This window comes from Mchenga conophoros, linkage group LG3 (genome assembly GCF_057382185.1).
Source record: "Mchenga conophoros isolate Kocher_MC1m ecotype Shallow Benthic linkage group LG3, M_conophoros_male_GT1.1, whole genome shotgun sequence".
In the NCBI taxonomy this organism is placed as follows: Eukaryota; Metazoa; Chordata; class Actinopteri; order Cichliformes; family Cichlidae; genus Mchenga; species Mchenga conophoros.
In genome coordinates, this window is record NC_140528.1 from 73,006,795 (window position 1) to 73,024,898 (window position 18,104).

Genomic DNA, 18,104 nt, shown 5'->3' on the forward strand with positions numbered 1-18,104 from the left:
GGCAGAAGCAGTTGCCTTGGACAAACCTTCCATCTGTCCAGTTAGAGCTCACATTGGCTTCACAATGTTGAGCATACAGTTCTCTGTAATCCCGGAGTGGTGAGCTCGGACACTATGCTTGACATTTGCTCAGAGAGGACAAAACAACTATAAAGCACACCAGTCTGTGGTTGTGAATGTTTGCAATGTACTGTTAGATCAAGTATCATGTTTCACATACTTTATACAGTCACAAGGTTATACAAACCTTTTTGCCAACTCCGCAAAAGATTTAAAACAAATGTTATTTATGCATCTACAATGTGCATATGACTGAAGAAGTCACTTGGATGAGTGACGAAACGTTTCTTCCACTGAAAATGTCCAGATGAACAGAATCAACCTTTTGGGATTTACTTACCTGGATAACTGAGCATGCATCAAGACATATAATGTGCTTACATTTTTTAGATGTTGGAATTGAGTATATTTATTTTTTATGGTCACAATGATACTGATTGAAATACTGACCAGTATTCAGGTTTTTCAATTGTTGTGTCCATTCATTGAAGTGTACATACCTGCATATAGTGTGCCATGGCAGTCCTTTAAACATGGAAACTGATCTACTATTGATGATGCGAAAATTGCCTTTATTCCTAAAGTTGGGCTGTAAGCAAGACCAGTTGCATTTAATTGGTTAAAAAAATTGGATAAACAAAAACTTCATGTAAAATAAACAAACACAAAGAGCAGAAGCTTTGGGGGGGGGGGAAAGAACCCAAATATCTTTAACTGATCCTCTTTGTCTTCATCAGCCCAGTGCACACACTTCAGGAGCTGCCACTGGTGTCATTTTACTTGGGCCAGCACAGCTCAGTGTCCCTGACGTTCTGATCAAGAAGCCCTAATGTAGCTACAGTGACAATGCCACACACAAAAACCCCAACAACAACAACAAACCTTAACTTATTTAGTTTATCTACAAGAAATAATCAGCTTTCTCCACAGCGCTCCATTAAGTGTTAAATAAGTATCCGGGTCATGCATCTTTCATGTTTGGATATGTGCTCGTTTTCTTCAAGACTGGCAACCAAGGACATCCCGCTCAGGTGCACCTATGGATGTTCTAAAGTTAAATAATTAAAGTTAAAACCATTTCAATGTCAATTAACATGGTCAATTGTTAAAGCAAAATATAACATTTCTCATTTTTAATTTTTATTAAAATGAATGTATTTAGACAGACCCAGCACACACTGGAGAGATTATATCTCTCAGCTGGCCTAAAGTGTTCCCAGGCTTGGGAACGCGTGTTCCCAGAACTGGATATGTCTAACCTTATATGGTCTTGGTGGCCTGTCTGGGCCTCTGGGTTATCTTTGCAAGAAAATTGGCCACTTCCTTGATCATGCTTATCATGATTTTTGTTTGTTTGATCTTTTTCATGTGGTAATGATGCATTTTCTTGAAAGGATACTTTCATTTCTGTTTATAGATTAGTTTCCACACAGAAATGGAAGAACTGAGGCAGCAAATGCAAAAGAGAGTCTGTGCTTTCTGAGAGGCACTTCTATATGTGGAGCTTCATTTGAAATGGGTCTAGTTTGTTAACAGGAAATCCACCATTACATGGGCAGGAAATGCTATCAGACAAAGAAACAAGACACATAATGGAAACAGATTCTGATAACATTACAGCTGCAACACATCATGCAAGTTTTCTCACAAGGAGAGAGGAAGAGCCTCACTGACAGAGTGATGTCTCTTACTGATATCCCCAATAAACAAAAGTTGTGTTGTATTTCAAATAAAACACTTTTTTCGAGAATATGCTGCTGCTGCCTTTACAAACTGAAAACTGAGAAACACTACATTATAATACCAGCAGGCTTTGGACTTGCATACTGATAAATTCAAGATACAGCTGTTCATATTGCCAAGAAAACTATCCTCATTTACTGGAGAAAAAGTAAATGTTTCCACTGTTTTCATAATTCCATAATTATGAAAAAGTTATTATATTATACATTATGTGTTTTCCAGTTGACAAAATACAGGAACTATGGGCTAAAAAAATCAAGTTCTAAACTCCATCTATATGATCCAATCAGTAATATCAATTTGAGAATCGGAGTCTAATTAAAACATTTTCTTTTGTAATTCTTCTTCTTAAAGTTGGGCTGTGAGCAAGAACAGTTGCATTTAATTGGTTAAAAAAATCGGATAAACAAAAACTTCATGTAAAATAAACAAACACAAAGAGCAGAAGCTTTGGGGGAAAAAAAAAAAGAACCCAAATATCTTTAACTGATCCTCTTTGTCTTCATCAGCCCAGTGCACACACTTCAGGAGCTACCACTGGTCAGAATCAGAATACTTTATTGATCCCTGGGGGAAATTATTTTTTGTTACAGTGCTCCATTATAAACCAACATAAACCAACATTAAGACAAGACAGACAATACGCTAACTAAGAATAGTACAATATATACATATATATACATACATAAGTCACTCATAAATAAATAGCTGGAAAAGAAACGTGTAGTTGTAGCAGTAACCAGTGTGTTAAGTGGATGCGTTGTACAGGGAGATGGCCACAGGCAGGAAAGATTTCCTGATAGAGAGTGCGAGGACAGTATCAGGTACCCAAACCTCTATGAGAAAGGCAGCGAGAAAAGACTAATGATCCAGCATGTGGAGCCAGTCATTCCAATAACATGGACAAGTACGAAAAGGTGAAGAAAATTGGGGAAGGTTCATTTGGAAAGGCTATCCTGGTCAAATCCAAAGATCATGGACACCAATATGTCATCAAGGAGATTGGCATATCTGGAATGTCCAGCAAAGAGAGGCAGGAATCTCGGAAGGAAGTTGCTGTTCTTGCCAACATGAGTCATCCAAACATCGTCCAGTATAAGGAATCTTTTGAAGAGGGTGGCTGCCTGTATATTGTGATGGACTACTGCGAGGGTGGAGACCTATTCAAAAAGATCAACTCTCAGAAAGGGGTACTGTTCTCAGAAGCACAAATCCCAGATTGGTTTGTGCAGATCTGCCTAGCGCTCAAGCATGTACACGATCGAAAAATTCTCCACAGAGACATAAAATCACAGAACATCTTTTTGACAAAAGATGGAACAGTTCAGCTTGGAGACTTTGGAATTGCAAGGGTGCTGAACAGCACTGTAGAACTGGCAAGAACATGCATAGGAACACCATATTGCCTGTCACCAGAGATCTGTGAAAATAAACCATACAATAACAAAAGTGATATTTGGGCCCTAGGGTGTGTTCTGTATGAAATGTTCACTCTTAAGCATGCATTTGAGGCTGGCAACATGAAGAACTTGGTTCTTAAGATAATTCGTGGGTCGTACCCTCCTGTGTCTTGTCACTACTCCCAAGAAGTGCGATCTCTCCTTGCACAGCTGTTTAAACGCGACCCTCGAGAGCGACCCTCAGTCAACAGCATACTGGACAAACCTTTCCTCTCCTGCAGGATTGAGAAGTTTCTCACACCACAGATCATTGCTCAGGAATTTCGCCATACTTTTCTTCACAAGCAGCCTAAATTGGGTGTGGCACAGGTTCCATCAGCCTCAGCCCAGAAGATTACAAAACCAGCCGCCAAATACGGAGTGCCTTTAACTGTGAGGAAGGTCCCAGATGGAGCCAGAAAGCCTGCAGACAAGAAACCAGTTGGAAAACACAAACCGGCCCTTCTCCCAGCAACCCCCCAGAGAAGAGTGAGTCAAGTGGAAGAAGAGAGGAAAAAACACGAGGATGGCATCAGAAAGAAGAGGATGGAGATGATTGAGAAAGAAAGGAAACAGAGAGAGCAGATGTTCATGTTGAAAGCGGAGCAGATGAAGAGATATGAAAAGGAAAAGATCAATCGAATAAACCAAGCTAGAGAACAAGGCTGGAAGCATGTCTTGAGTTCTAGTGGAGGTAGCAGCCCAGAGAGAAAGTGTTTTGTAGGAGGTGGAAAGAGAGGTGCACATGTTGCTGCTGTTCAGGGTTCTACTCTAGTTCCTCTCCCAGGTAAAAGCTCTTATGAACACTACCATGCAATCCTCGACCAAATGGCTAGACCGACGCCTAAAGATGTCAGCAGGGAGAGCTCCTCAGCTGGACCTTGCAGTCCCATTCGTGTACCAGCTGCTGCAGGCACAGTGCTTCCTAACGGCCCTGCTCGACGACTAGACCATGACGTAATCAAGAGAGAACTCCACAGGCTGCAGCATGTTTCCAAACAAGCCCATATTAGCAGGCAGCGCGGTCAAATGGCAGTTGGGCGAGCCTTTCAAGTTGAGGAGTTTTTGCAGCGGAGGAGGGAAGCTATGCTCAACAAAGCCCGTGCTGAAGGACAGCTGGAGTACTTGGCAAGGCTCAGACAGATCCGCTTGCAGAACTTCAATGAGCGCCAGCAGATCAAAGCTTGACTCAGAGGAGAGAAGTATGATAGCGATGGTTCTGACAGCCAGGAGTGCAGTGAGGAGGCCGAGCTCAGGAGAAAGAAGATAGAGGCTTTAAAAGCACAAGCTAATGCCCGTGCAGCTCTTCTGAAAGAGCAGCTAGAGAAGAAGAGGAGAGAAGCATATGAGAGAGAAAAAAGGGCATGGGAGGACCATCTTGCAGCACGAGGGGTCAAAGGTGGCATGGTGGGAGCAAATATAGTGGCCTCAGAAGCAGTATCGTCTACCTCTGATAGTCCTCTTCCACAGCCAGGCCCCTCTCAGCCAGAACCAGCTGCCAAAACTCCAGCCCTGCCTACACCCAAACCCTCCACCCCAAGCTATATCCATGACTGCTGCCCTAAAGAACGTTGGAGCAATGACGCCACTAAAGGAGAGCTTGCCTGAACCAGAGTCTGCAACCATGATCCAGAGTGAGAAGAAGCAGATTCTGCGCAGACTTAACCAGAACCTTAAAGCTCAAAGCCCAGTGGAGGAGGTGGAGGAGTCTCCTTCGGCCCCAGCAGAATCAAGTCCTGCTCCAACCCAAAACCAGTCTGATACAGACAAGCGCCCCTCTTCCAATGAAGACCGGAAGAAGTGGGAAGCAGCAGAGCTACCTGTACTTCCCGTGGCTCAGCAAACTTTAGAGGAAACGTGTGCCACAGCAAGCACCACTTCAGCATCTCCAGATGGTAGGCCGTCCTCTGGTGGTGACAGGAAGAAGTGGGAGGCAGGAGTTCCACTTGTCCTCTCTGCAGCTCAGCAAACTCTAGAGGATACATCACTCATGACCATTGAGCAAACAGCGGGCGAAGTTATACAGATGGCTGTGCTACAGGAAGATGCTCCCAGGAAGATGTGGGGAGCAAGTCCAGACTCTCAGGTGCTGAAGGTACTTAAGGAGGCAGAACTTCAATTCAATTCAATTCAATTCAATTTTATTTATATAGCGCCAAATCACAACAAAAGTCGCCTCAAGGCGCTTCATCAACTTCAGCCACTCACTCAGCCACTGGAGACTCTCACCATATGTGAGGACGAGTCTTCTAGTCCTGTTAAATTAAACCAGATGACAGCAGAAGCTGGCATTGTGAAGATACCTAAAGAAGTGTTACCCCCTGTAGTGGCTGAGAGTCCTGCAGCTACAGATGTGGCCTCACATCAAGAAATCTCCATGGCTGCTGCAATAGAGAGCCCAACACTGCCAACCAGCTATCCTCTCAGCCCAGTCCTCCATGGATGAATCATCCTCCTCTCTGGCCTCTCGCTCACGCTCTGTCTCACCTCTACACTCCAAACACCAGAATGCACTCCTCATTGGTCTTTCTACAGGCATGTTTGATGCCAACAACCCCAAGATGCTGCGGACATGCTCTCTACCAGACCTGAGTCGACTCTTCAGCTCTCAGCAGGACGTTACAGTGACTGGCGAGGCTAACGTTGCTCCAGACAACAACCTGGAAATTGAGGACCTGGATGAGGCAGGAAAAGATGATGACCAGTCTGAGACAGAGGATGCTTATGAAGATGAAGATCTGCGTGACATCAGGGCATCCATGGAGAGACTGCTGCAAGAGGAGGTTGGAGCTGGTGACTTTAATCGAAACCCTTCTGAGAGCGGAGACCAGGAGCTTTTCAACAGGATCGCAGCTGAAATCAATCAGGACAACAATCAGATGGCGGTAGACGATGATGACGATGAAGATGAGGATGAAGAAGAGGAAGATGATGAAGGCGATGAGGAGGAAGAAGAGGAGGAGGAGGAGGAATGCTCAAATGGAAGTCCTGCTGATGAGGAGGCAGGGGAATTGCTTACCAATGGTGTGGGAGAGGAGAACCACAGTAATAACAGGCAGCTCAATGAAGAATGGCATTCGGATGGCAGCGGAGAGATGGAGCATCATGACAGCATCTTCAGCCGTCTGGAAGAGCTTCGGTTCAACCTGGAGCAGCAGATGGGTTTTGAGAAGTTCATTGAGGCCCACAATAAGATTAAGGCCATACATGAAGATGAGGACGAGAATATTGACCTGGGCTCCAGTTTGGTCCTAAGCATTCTGGGAACTGAGCACCAGCATCTGTATCCCAACATCCTTCATCTAGTGATGGCAGATGGCGCTTATCAAGAAGATAACGATGAGTAATGTTTCGTGCAATGGAGCTGCTGGCAGCTTTGACAATCTGCTAGCAATCTGATGTCTTTCTGTGACACACACGATCGGCAGAAGGATCTATGCATAAAGTGTCCCAGCCTCACATTTAACAGTGTTTCAGGCACACTTGCATGATGTATAACTAATACACTCAAGACTGTACTTCATACTTTGACTATCATCACCTGACACTCTTTTCTAACCAGTGTTCTTTAAAAAGTGCATTATGGAAAAAGACATGTGTTGTTGTTAACCAAAGTTTACTGCAAAATCAAGTAAATGTTTCGTCCACATCTGTGAGTGAAAGACGCACATGGGTTGTCACGATTAAAAGCATAGACTTTGTTGTGTTTAACATTGTTGTTGGTTCAGTTGGACTCTTTGGTGGGTGAAGATCTGGTCCTCTCAGGTGCTCTCTTTCTGTCCCATCCTCAACCACAGCTTCAGAACTTTAACCAGGTGAGGATTTTATTCAAAACCAGTTCAGCCTCTTTTTCTTGTGATTGTTGTCACCAAATAAGAAGTTAAATAATATCTAAGGCATTTTCCATGTTTCGTACTGCTTGGGTTAAATTAAGCAAAGTTAAACATTTTTGTGAGTGAGACTGTTGTATATGTTGCCAAGGAACTGTAGCAAGACTGTGGTTGGTGTGACGAGTGGAGCAGGAGTTGTACTGATGATATAACTTGTCATATCGACGCTAACAGTAAATCATTTTTGTTTCTAAATTTAAATACTGCAGAACTTTATATGAAATAAAAACCTTTTTTAAAGAAAAAAAAAAAAAGGAAAGATTTCCTGTCGTTCAGTGGTGCTTTTCGGTAATCTCAGTCTCTCACTGAACGAGCTCCTGTGACTGACCAGCATGTCATGGAGTGGGTGGGAGGTGTTATCCAACATTGTCTTTATCTTGGACAGCATCCGCCTCTCCGACACCACCTTGAGGGAGTCCAGCTCCATCCCCACAACATTGCTGGCCTTACGGATTAGTTTATTAAGTCTGTTGGCATCTGCGACCCTCAGCCTGCTCCCCCAGCATGCAACAGCATAGAGGATCGCACTGGCCACAACAGACTCATAGAAAATCCTGAGCATTTCTGGCACATGTTGAAGGACCTCAGTCGCCTCAAAAAATAGAGACGACTCTGGCCCTTCCTGTAAAGTGCTGTGGTGTTTTTAGCCCAGTCCAGTTTATTGTCAATGTGTACTCCAAGGTATTTATAGTCCTCCACAATGTCAACACTGACCCCCTGGATTGAAACAGGGGTCAAGTGTTTCCTGGTCTTCCTGAAGTCCACGATCAGTTCCTTGGTCTTTGCCACGTTGAGCTGCAGATGATTCTGCTCACACCACGTGACAAAGGAGTCGACCACAGCCCGGTACTCTGTCTCATCATCCCTGCTGATGCATCCAACCACCGCAGAGTCATCAGAAAACTTCTGAAGATGGCAGGTCTTTGTGCAGTGGCTGAAGTCTGTGGTGTAGAGGGTGAAGAGGAAGGGGGAGAAGACAGTCCCCTGTGGTGCCCCTGTGTTGCTGATCACCTTGTCAGACACACACTGTGGGAGACGTACATATTGTGGTCTTCCTGTCAGGTAATCAACAATCCAGGACACCAGAGAAGCATCCACCTGCATCGCTGCTAACTTATCACCCAGGAGGGTCGGCCTGATGGTATTGAAAGCACTGGAAAAGTCAAAAAACATGACCCTCACAGTGCTCGCCGGCTGGTCCAGATGGGTGTAGACACGATTGAGCAGGTAGATGATGGCGTCCTCAGTTCCAAGACAAGGCTGATAAGCGAACTGAAGGGGATCCAGGTGTGGTCTTACTATGGGTCGCAGCTGGTCCAGGATGAGCCTTTCCAGGGTCTTCATGATGTGGGAGGTCAGTGCCATGGGCCTGTAATCCTGGGGGCCATTGGGACGTGGCGTCTTTGGTACAGGGACGAGGCATGATGTCTTCCACATCACTGGGACCCTCTGCAGACTCAGCATAAACAGTTTATGAAAGACTCCACACAGCTGGGGGGCACAGGTCTTGAGGACAAGGGGACTCACTCCGTCTGGTCCAGCAGACTTGCTTGAGTGAAGTCTCCTCATTTGCATCTCAACCTGGTATTGAGTGAAGGTGATGGGTGGGGGAGGGGTGTCAGGAATCTCACAGGAGGCAACATGTGAAGAGAGAGGCTGGCACAGTGGTGTGGCTCTGGATTCCAGGCTGACTGCAGGTGAGGTTGTGGGGGTGGGAGCAGACACTGTGGTGTCGAATCTATTGAAAAACAGATTCAACCCGTTAGCTCTATTCTCACCTCCCTCAGCTCCCCTGCTGTTGGTTGGCCTGAATCCAGTGATGGTCTTCATGCCCCTCCACACCTCTCTCATGCTGTTCTGCTGGAGTTTCCACTCCAGCTTCCTCCTGTAATTGTCCTTAGCCTCTCTGATCTTGTCCTTTAGTAACACCTGGACCTTCCTCACCTCCTCTTTGTTGCCCCCTCTGAAAGCCCTCTTCTTGTTGTTGAGGAGGGCTTTGATGTCCTTAGTCACCCACGGCTTGTTATTTGGGTAACAATGAACAGTCTGAGCTGGAACAATGGAGTCAGTGCAGAAAGTTATGTAGTCTGTGATACACTCAGTAAGCTCATTGATGTCCTCGGTGTGAGGCTCACAGTGTTTCCCAGTTGGTCACCTCGAAACAGCCCTGTAGTTCTGCTATTGCCTCCTCTGACCACCTCCTAATAGTCCTGGTGGTCACAGGTTCCCTCCTCACAATTGGCACATAGCGGGGGGTGAGGTGAATCAGGTTATGATCTGACCTACCAAGTGGGGGGAGGGAGGAGGAGCTGTATGCATCCTGTCATTTTACTTGGGCCAGCACAGCTTAGTGTCCCTGACGTTCTGACCAAGAAGCCCTAATGTAGCTACAGTGACAATGCCACACACAAAAACCGCAAAAACAACAAACCTTAACTTATTTAGTTTATCTACAAGAAATAATCAGCTCTCTCCACAGCGCTCCATTAAGTGTTAAATAAGTATCCGGGTCATGCATCTTTCATGTTTGGATATGTGCTCGTTTTCTTCAAGACTGGCAACCAAGGACATCCCGCTCAGGTGCACCTATGGATGTTCTAAAGTTAAAACCATTTCAATGTCAATTAACATGCTCAATCGTTAAAGCAAAATATAACATTTCTCTTTTTTAATTTTTATTAAAATGAATGTATTTAGACAGACCCAGCACACACTGGAGAGATTATATCTCTCGGCTGGCCTGGGAACACTTTGGCGTTCCCAGAACTGGATATGTCTAACCTTATATGGTCTTGGTGGCCTGTCTGGGCCTCTGGGTTATCTTTGTAAGAAAATTGGCCACTTCCTTGATTATGCTTATCATGATTTTTGTTTGTTTGATCTTTTTCATGTGTGAATGATGCATTTTCTTGAAAGGATACTTTCATTTCTGTTTATAGATTAGTTTCCACACAGAAATGGAAGAACTGAGGCAGCAAATGCAAAAGAGAGTCTGTGCTTTCTGGGAGGCACTTCTATATGTGGAGCTTCATTTGAAATGGGTCTAGTTTGTTAACAGGAAATCCACCATTACATGGGCAGGAAATGCTATCAGACAAAGAAACAAGACACATAATGGAAACAGATTCTGATAACATTACAGCTGCAACATCATGCAAGTTTTCTCACAAGGAGAGAGGAAGAGCCTCACTGACACAGTTATGTCTCTTACTGATATCCCCAATAAACAAATATTTCAAATAAAACACTTCTTTCCAGAATATACTGCTGCTGCCTTTACAAACAGAAAACTGAGAAACACTACATCATAATACCAGCAGGCTTTGGACAAACAAAGACTAACAAAGGCTTTGGAGTGTGTTGTTTTTGTTTGCGTTTTTTTTTTTTTTTTTTTACCTGTATTTAATTCCTTTACAACTAAAATCTGGGAATTTAATCATATTATTATTTTGTTGTATGTCAGGGTTGTGCCAGATAGGTGTACGTTTGCATTGCTTGATGTTTGAAGCTGATAAATGGTAGGTCTTAAATCTCTAGATTATCGCATAGTGCCTGTTCTAGATCTAGCCAGAGCTCATCTAAGAGGGTGTGTTTTAACCATTCTGAGATGAACTGTAGCCTGTTGGCCAGGAAGTATTGTTGAAAGTTAGGTGACTTTACCTCAACACCTAGACAGAAAATGATCACACACACTTTTTAATCTTTGCAGCCATCATACTTTACTATCTTTTTCCGCTTCACTTTATAGGAATAGAGGCCCATTAGTTGTTTTTGTCACATAGAATACTATAAAAACCCTCAATAAAGCAAGAAACAATAACAGCATCATATTTTAAAGTTTTGTATCATGACTTTAGTAAGACTTTCCAAAAACCATCATAAATGAACTGTACATGATAGCACACTGCTTGGTATCATATTTATTAAAGTAATTAGGAGGAACTGTGTGATTGCGCAACAAAAATTTTGTCACGCTACTCTTTTCTGATTTCTGATTTTTTTCTGTCTGTGAACATGTCAAGTATGTTTAAAAACAAACAAAGATAACAAAATGAAAATGTACAAAACATAGTACTATTGTATTGTGCACATTAAATTGTGCATCTGATGTCAGTGATATACATTTTAATTTAGTTTTTTAGTTTTAAGTTTTAACAGTTTTAATGTCTTTATTCACATTGACGTGTTTCTACACATAAATCAACAACTCTCAGATTTAATATGATTACCAAAGAGACAAAAATCTCAGTTTAGTGTTTTGTGTTTGCATTAGACCTGATATAACAAAGACAATGAAAAAGTGTGACAAAAAATTTCTTTTCAAAGTTTATAGGTCAAGTGTACAGTTAGCTTTGATTTAGAAGCAGCACAGTATGAAAGAGAAGTTTTTCACATACAGAACATTTAATACTAGGGACAGACAGACTGACTAACATGCTACAGTTCATCTTTATTATTTTCTAGTTGTGTTAGTGTTGCCATCACACTGCGTAGTTTCTCTTCATTGTCATTGATTTCTGCAGCTGTTGTCTCAAAGTACTTATTCATGTACTCCTTGCTGTCTCCAATGAAAGTCTTTAGGTCATCCATTAAATCCAACACTGGTGTAAGCAGTGATGTAGAAATCAACAATGGCTTCATAACTTCAGACCAAGGATCCATGAGACGTCGAAAATCATCAAAGATAGCTGGAACATAGGCTCTGTCTAAATTATTTTCAGCCTGGAAGACAAAAATAAACCAAATTTATGTAACAAAATATACAAAAATATGTAACTATGTGCAAAAAGACTTTCATGTAATGGGAAATTATGTTTGGTTTTAGTTGTTATAGCAATACATATTTTTCTGTTAGCACTCTGTCAATATCCATGTCCACAACATCGTTGACAGACTCACCTTCCTTCTTGCTATTTCCTTTTGTAAAGTTTCAACGTTTCTCTTCAGCTCCTCCTGCAAAACCAGAAAGAACATCAACAAACATGCGCGTGAAACATGTAACGGTGACTAAATGAGCATTTTAAAAGTAAAGAGGAAAGCTTAACCATTAATCGGTCTGTAAAAGTGTTTAATTAGAAATTACATTCTCTATTAAAACAACAACAAAAAAAGAAAATTAATAACCAGTTTACCAGTTCGTCCTTGTTTATCAGTGCACTTGAAAGATGGAGCACACACAGCAGAGTCAAAATCATAACTATGCCTTTGGCAGTTGTGACACCACTCATGGTCAACTGTGCTGCTGCCATCAAAGTTTCTGAAAAACATAAGTATAAAAAGTATAAAACAACAAGTATAAATAAGGATTTGTAAATAAATGTACAAGTAGAGATGTTGCATGAAAATCTGCCTGCAATATTTTTTCATGGTACAATGTTGCTGTTCTTACCTGCCAGTGACAAACGAACTGATGAATGCTGACATGAAGGACTGACACACAAACTCACACACAGAGTGGCCCCTCCTCTATGACACGGCTCAGCTGTGGGTGGGTCAAAGTACTTCTTTCATTTCAATTCCAAAAAGTCCCGTTCTGCTGTGGGTTCATACTAGCTGTCTGTCATCCTGGTAACAGGGTAAGGCTTGTCACTGTGAAACCTTAAACACCTAGTTAAAAATGTAATAAAGTAAATATTTGTCAAATACAGACAGCTTTTATTTCATTATATAGCGACATGTAAATGGTTTAAAGCAGCTCCACATTTATAACATTTGTATCTGTGAGTGTATGTTCAGACATTCAGACTGCAGACATTTCTGCATGTCTTGATCACATTAAAAGATCTGTCTTAAAAAGATTGTTGCACATACTTCCTATCGTTTTAGGTAAAAACATCTTCAGCAAATACAGTTTGAATACTCACTGTCACTAATGAGCATTGAGAATCAGAGTAACGTGAAGATCAACAACTGCTTTTCACAGGGACAGTATCAGATATAAGGATAAGGATAACTCTTTATTGTCATCGCACAGTTATAATTTGTACAATAGTACAGCAAAAGTGGAAACTGTCCCACGTCGGCACTAAGCAACTAAACACAACACAACACAGGAGAGTATTTATTGGATTTTTAAAAAGTGAGAAATGGTATGAACACAAAAGGTATGAAATTGTTATTGTTAATGTATCTTTATTTCAGACATATACAGCAAACCAATAGATACAAGAACACATGCTTGCATTTACATGTACAAATACATATGTAAATACACACATGTATGTGCTCAGACAAAACAACAACAAAAAAGAAACTAAATAAAATAGAGTCTAAATGACATGAAATTACAATTATTAAGTCTGAAATGGAGTAGGAAGAAATATGTACATACTCATTAATCCCTATCCCATGCACAACATTCTGTTAAATCCCACTATTCATTGTTTAATTGCTTTAAGAGGCTTTGGATTTAATTTTCCCCTCAATTCATCCTCTGTACATTTCCTGGTAACACATTGTATCTGGCTTTGTACATATTTTTTTTTGCAGTTTTATATTTTATAAAATCCATAAACTTCTGAATTTTTAATTTCAAGAACAAATTCAAGAAAAGTTAGGAAGCAAGGTAAGACTGTCATCGTCTCCATTGTAAGTGGGCGGGGGAGGAAGCTACAGTTAGTACAAGAAGCATCAGCTCTGATTTATTTTAACTTTAGGGCTTGACGAAGAAAGCTCAAGAAAAAAATCTTCACATGATACAGATACATACAAATTACATACAAATGTATAATGTTTAAATATATATTCGAACATTAATGAATTATTGGTCAATATCAGTAAAGCAAAAGACATTCTCTGTTTACTGCAACATTGTGTCACATTAATTTAGTAAAGTTCCAAATGAATAACTTCATGGGGATATAAGCTCCTTGTCGCACCCAGCTCTCTATTTTTGCAGCAAACTCATCTTCTTGTTTATTAAAGTTCTTAAATTCTTCAACATGTGCGAACAGATGTTAACGATTTCCTTCAGTGGTTTGGAATCAGGCAATAATCTCTTCACCATTTCCAGCTGATGAGCGTATTTCTCCAACATTTCCTCAACACCTGATGTTGATATTATGTACATGAATTTTGCCTGAATGAGAAAAATAAAAGTTTTAGCAGAATCACAAAAACAAATCACTAATTATCAGATCAGTAAAGGTATGCTGATGTTATTGGAGTTTTTTGTTACTGATGTAATGAATTAAACACTTTCTCAGTCAACGTGTGAGTAACATGGAGAGTTACTGACCCACCTTTAGCCTTTGTTCTTCTTTTATAGCTTTGTGCAGGGTTTCCTTGAATAGTTTCTGAAAATGAAAGAAGCAGAGCATAGTGAGTGTGACAGCCGGTTGAGGAACACATTGAAAACCACAGCAAAAGAAGAAAATTCTAACAAGAACATATTATATATGTAAAACTAATTAACAAAGGCATAGAAAACATTAGCATTTACCAGTTTCTCCTTGTCATTCAGTGAACTTGAGAGATCAAACAGTTTTGTGATTGTTTCCTGTCTATATTTGTCTTCTGCCTGATGGAAAAAATAGCACATTTAAATTTACTAGATTATTCTGCATCCTGTACACTGCAGTTACTATACTTTCAGCATATCACTATAGACAGTTCAATGTAAAATGCACTCATTAAGAAAATACACAGCAGATTTAAAAAAAACTAACTTGGAGCCTAAGCAACTCACCTTCCGATTGTCTGCTTCTTTTATCGCTATCTTCATGTACTCCAGCATCTATAGTTCATTGCAAATAAAGAAAAAAAATAACAGCAGTTAATGAGCTTGTAACTGTACATGTACACAGAAACGTGTAACGGTTGTATCATAAAAGAGAATTCAGCAAGAATGAATTCACCAGTTGGTCCTCGGGATACAATGAAGTTGAGACTGAAATGAGGCACAGCAGAGATAAGATGAGAAATAAGCCTCTGGCACCAGCTGGTCCCCGGGTTCTGGAAAAATCTGCTGCTGCCATCACTTGTAAAAGTGGAACAGTGCTCAGCTTGAGAAAAAGTTGAGAAAACAAAGAAATTTGGAACAATAGATTGTTAAAAATGTAATATATATATCTATTTTTTACCTGCTGTGTGAATGTATAAGCTGCTGTACCGTACAGGCAAAGACTGAAAACATAATGAGATAACATGCTGCAAATGCTTTGTATACGATGTGACTTAACTCAACCCACGTCTCACGTGTGAGCAGCCCTTTCACTTTTGTTTTCAACAAAGCTTTTGTGTTTGTCTCGTCTGCTTTATAGGAATAGAAGCCCATCATTTATTGTTATGACATACCATGACAAAACACGTTTTTCCATTGAGCTTTTAGGATGACACTTCATAATACTTATCATAAGTGGATTGTGAATTATTTTATATATTTTTATTAGTGTTTAATAAGTACTAGAAAAGTTTGGATTATATTTACTTATTTGAGTCGTTTCCTTTAATTAAAAAATTTAATTCAGTGTAACTCTCGACCTGCCATACTAGTTACATACTTTTAATTCTTTCAGTTTTGGGGAAGAAATAAAGTAATATTTACTATGTTTTTATAAAGCATAGAAGATGTAGAAAGAGTAAAAAAGAAAAGCACACAAAGAGCAGTTAGTGTGATATAATTTATTTAATCTAGGACAAGTATTCAGGGCTAACCTTCATTGTTGTTGTTGAGTATTCAAAGTTAAATAGAAGATCTATATTAACCAACAGAAGACACAAATAAAAGGGAACACAGTAAGATAACAATATTTGAATACAAGTTTCTGTTTTGTTTTTTATCAAAAGTTAGTAAAAACTACTTTTTTCTAAGTTTGAGTTTAATAAAACCATGATTATCAGTCTATTATGCAAAATGCAATAAAAGCTGCTTCCCAGTGAGAACAGCATAAACAACATACAGCTGTCATTTCTCTTACAGAAAACCATCATATTTAATGATGAGATTTATCATTATTTTATGATTTATTTTGTATTATTATTTATTATATAGAAACTTTTAAAGTTTATTCTGTTGAGTTTTAGGAGGATTTTCATGTTTTCCTCTTATTTCCCCATTTTTCTTCGTCCTCTCTGTCTGATGGGATGATGGTTCTCTTGTAGAAGCGTCTCAAACTATTTACTACGTCCATCATTGCAGGAAAATCCTCAAAAAATGACGATGTCCGTATTAGTTCTTCCAAAGACTGAAGAAACTGTAGTTTTTCATCAAGTTCACTTGCTTGTTTCTTCTTGTATTCTGCCTGAAGAAGAAAACAACATTTATTTTTAGAGAAAGTCAAATTTACTTCTACAGTCAGACTGATTTGCAGTTGTCTTAGTGTGCACTGATATGACTCATACGCAGTTGTTTTTTCCTGCATGACCAAATTTGACTGATAACATGCAATCAACATCAACCCGACTGACCCATCGTCCTTCTGGCTGCTTTTGCTTTTTCTGATTTTCTAAGTTGTTCTGAGAAACTTCTCAGAATATTTTGAAATGTGCAAAAACAGGATGTGTCAGTTGCTTAAGCACTACATATTAACAACTCTACATAGAGAGAAAAACACCCAAACTTTGATATGCTTATAATGACTTAAATAGTGTCTGTAGTTTTACATTTGCAAATAAATGTTTCATAGAAGTACCTTCAGCAACAATTAATTCAGCAGTGACTTTGTTCTTACTTTCATCAGTGAATTTGTGACATAAACCAGGGACAGCAGAAAGATGAGGATTAAAATGTTGCTGTTTCTGACACCAGCCAGTCCTCTGCTTCTGAACACTGCTGCTGCCATCACTGTGGAAATAAAAACAACATTTGAGCTTAAGAGAAAATGATGGAAGATAAAACAAATGAATAAATAAAGAATCAAATCTATCTTTCCTCTTGTTATGTTAATAAAATATTAAAAAAAAAATCTTGGGTATAAACCATCCTACGGTGTAGTTTTGCTGATCTTACCTGCCTGGGAAAAGAGACAAACAACTGTTTCACAGACTGAAAACACAAGGGAATCGCATGCTACAAATACTTAATGTTCTCCTGATGTGACTTCCCTCTGATCTGTGAGCTGCTCTTTCACTTTATTTCACAGTTGTGATATGATCTATGTGGCGGGGGTGTGGTCTCCGGCCTGCTGCAGCAGAGGGGTGTTACAGTGAGCTCTCAGGGAGGTGTGGCTGAGAGGGTGGGTGGGACTGCTTAAGGTGATCATCTTCTTCTCTGTATTTTTAAATAGTGATGACGGGGACAGAGATGGGAAGAACGTTCCGGCCGGAACGTCAGAACACAGTTGCTTTTATATACCAAGTTTATATGCTGCTTATTTAGCATTTAACCTTCTGTTAGTTTGAGCCAGCCCGCCGATATCATCCAATTAATAAGGTGGGCAGTTTTAGTGTCGGATGAGCGGCAAGCTTCTTCTTCTATACTCTGGGACAATTTGGCCTTAAGTGGTGTTCTGGCCGACACACCGGGGGGGCTGTAGTGCTAAAGAGTGAATCGGTGCCACAACCATGTGTATTCCTGATATCTCCACTCCAATGAGAGAATGAGAAAGAGGTGGAAACACACACAGCAAATCTGATTAATTAAATGGGGCAAGCAAACCTAAACATAGAACACTACCAAAATAAAACGGGACAGAAAAACTAAATGAAAAAAGTCCAAACTCAAAACACTGGGACAGCAACCCAGGTACCAAGACAGTTACAGAATTTCCATTTTTGGCAGTGAGCAAACACTGGACAACAATCAGCCAGCTGATTATAGGGAGTAAAGAAAATCCCTATAAACAGGAAGAAAAGAGGAAAATACAATTATTGATTACATTGCAAGTGATACAGCTTGGAGCATGAGAAACTGTTGTCTTTCTTGTTTCACTCTGACGTCCCATGAAAATGCTTTTTGATATGACATTTATAAGAACAAGGTAGGGCTGCTCGATTATGGCAAAAATGATAATCACGATTATTTTCACTGAAA

At 40.4% G+C, this 18,104-nt stretch overlaps 2 protein-coding genes, 1 long non-coding RNA gene and 1 pseudogene across 3 annotated transcripts; 1 reads left to right on the top strand and 3 right to left on the bottom strand.

The window, feature by feature from the left end:
- The first annotated feature begins 2,626 nt into the window (after positions 1 to 2,626).
- On the top strand, positions 2,627 to 6,726 carry LOC146580380 (serine/threonine-protein kinase Nek1 pseudogene; annotated as a pseudogene).
- Positions 6,727 to 10,892: 4,166 nt separating this feature from the next.
- Positions 10,893 to 12,591, bottom strand: LOC146580381 (uncharacterized). Its single transcript, XM_085269594.1, has 4 exons — positions 12,522 to 12,591; positions 12,265 to 12,389; positions 12,032 to 12,085; positions 10,893 to 11,854 (listed from the first exon to the last, which is right to left on the bottom strand). Exons 2-4 carry the CDS (start codon positions 12,379 to 12,381, stop codon positions 11,570 to 11,572), a joined length of 456 nt encoding a protein of 151 aa, XP_085125720.1. The 5' UTR covers positions 12,382 to 12,389; positions 12,522 to 12,591; the 3' UTR covers positions 10,893 to 11,569.
- A 914-nt stretch (positions 12,592 to 13,505) lies between these two features.
- Positions 13,506 to 15,241, bottom strand: LOC146580382 (uncharacterized). The gene is made up of 6 exons (XM_085269596.1): positions 15,214 to 15,241; positions 14,989 to 15,110; positions 14,820 to 14,867; positions 14,574 to 14,651; positions 14,374 to 14,427; positions 13,506 to 14,210 (listed from the first exon to the last, which is right to left on the bottom strand). The coding sequence occupies exons 2-6, from the start codon at positions 15,106 to 15,108 to the stop codon at positions 14,019 to 14,021; spliced, it is 492 nt and encodes a 163-aa protein (XP_085125722.1). The 5' UTR covers positions 15,109 to 15,110; positions 15,214 to 15,241; the 3' UTR covers positions 13,506 to 14,018.
- A 504-nt stretch (positions 15,242 to 15,745) lies between these two features.
- On the bottom strand, positions 15,746 to 17,272 carry LOC146580383 (uncharacterized). Its single transcript, XR_014891687.1, has 3 exons — positions 17,082 to 17,272; positions 16,804 to 16,916; positions 15,746 to 16,374 (listed from the first exon to the last, which is right to left on the bottom strand). It is a non-coding gene; the product is annotated as an uncharacterized LOC146580383 (long non-coding RNA).
- Positions 17,273 to 18,104: the final 832 nt, after the last annotated feature.

Excerpts from the sequence above, each read along its gene's own strand:
- LOC146580381 (XM_085269594.1), bottom strand. The coding sequence starts at position 12,381 with ATGGCAGCAGCACAGTTGACCATGAGTGGTGTCACAACTGCCAAAGGC. Across the intron at positions 12,086-12,264 it reads TGATAAACAAGGACGAACTG|GAGGAGCTGAAGAGAAACGT; the intron begins GTAAACTGGTTA and ends CTGGTTTTGCAG. Across the intron at positions 11,855-12,031 it reads AGGAAATAGCAAGAAGGAAG|GCTGAAAATAATTTAGACAG; the intron begins GTGAGTCTGTCA and ends TTTGTCTTCCAG.
- LOC146580382 (XM_085269596.1), bottom strand. The coding sequence starts at position 15,108 with ATGGCAGCAGCAGATTTTTCCAGAACCCGGGGACCAGCTGGTGCCAGA. Across the intron at positions 14,652-14,819 it reads AAGAAGCAGACAATCGGAAG|GCAGAAGACAAATATAGACA; the intron begins GTGAGTTGCTTA and ends TTTTTCCATCAG. Across the intron at positions 14,428-14,573 it reads TGAATGACAAGGAGAAACTG|AAACTATTCAAGGAAACCCT; the intron begins GTAAATGCTAAT and ends TTTCATTTTCAG.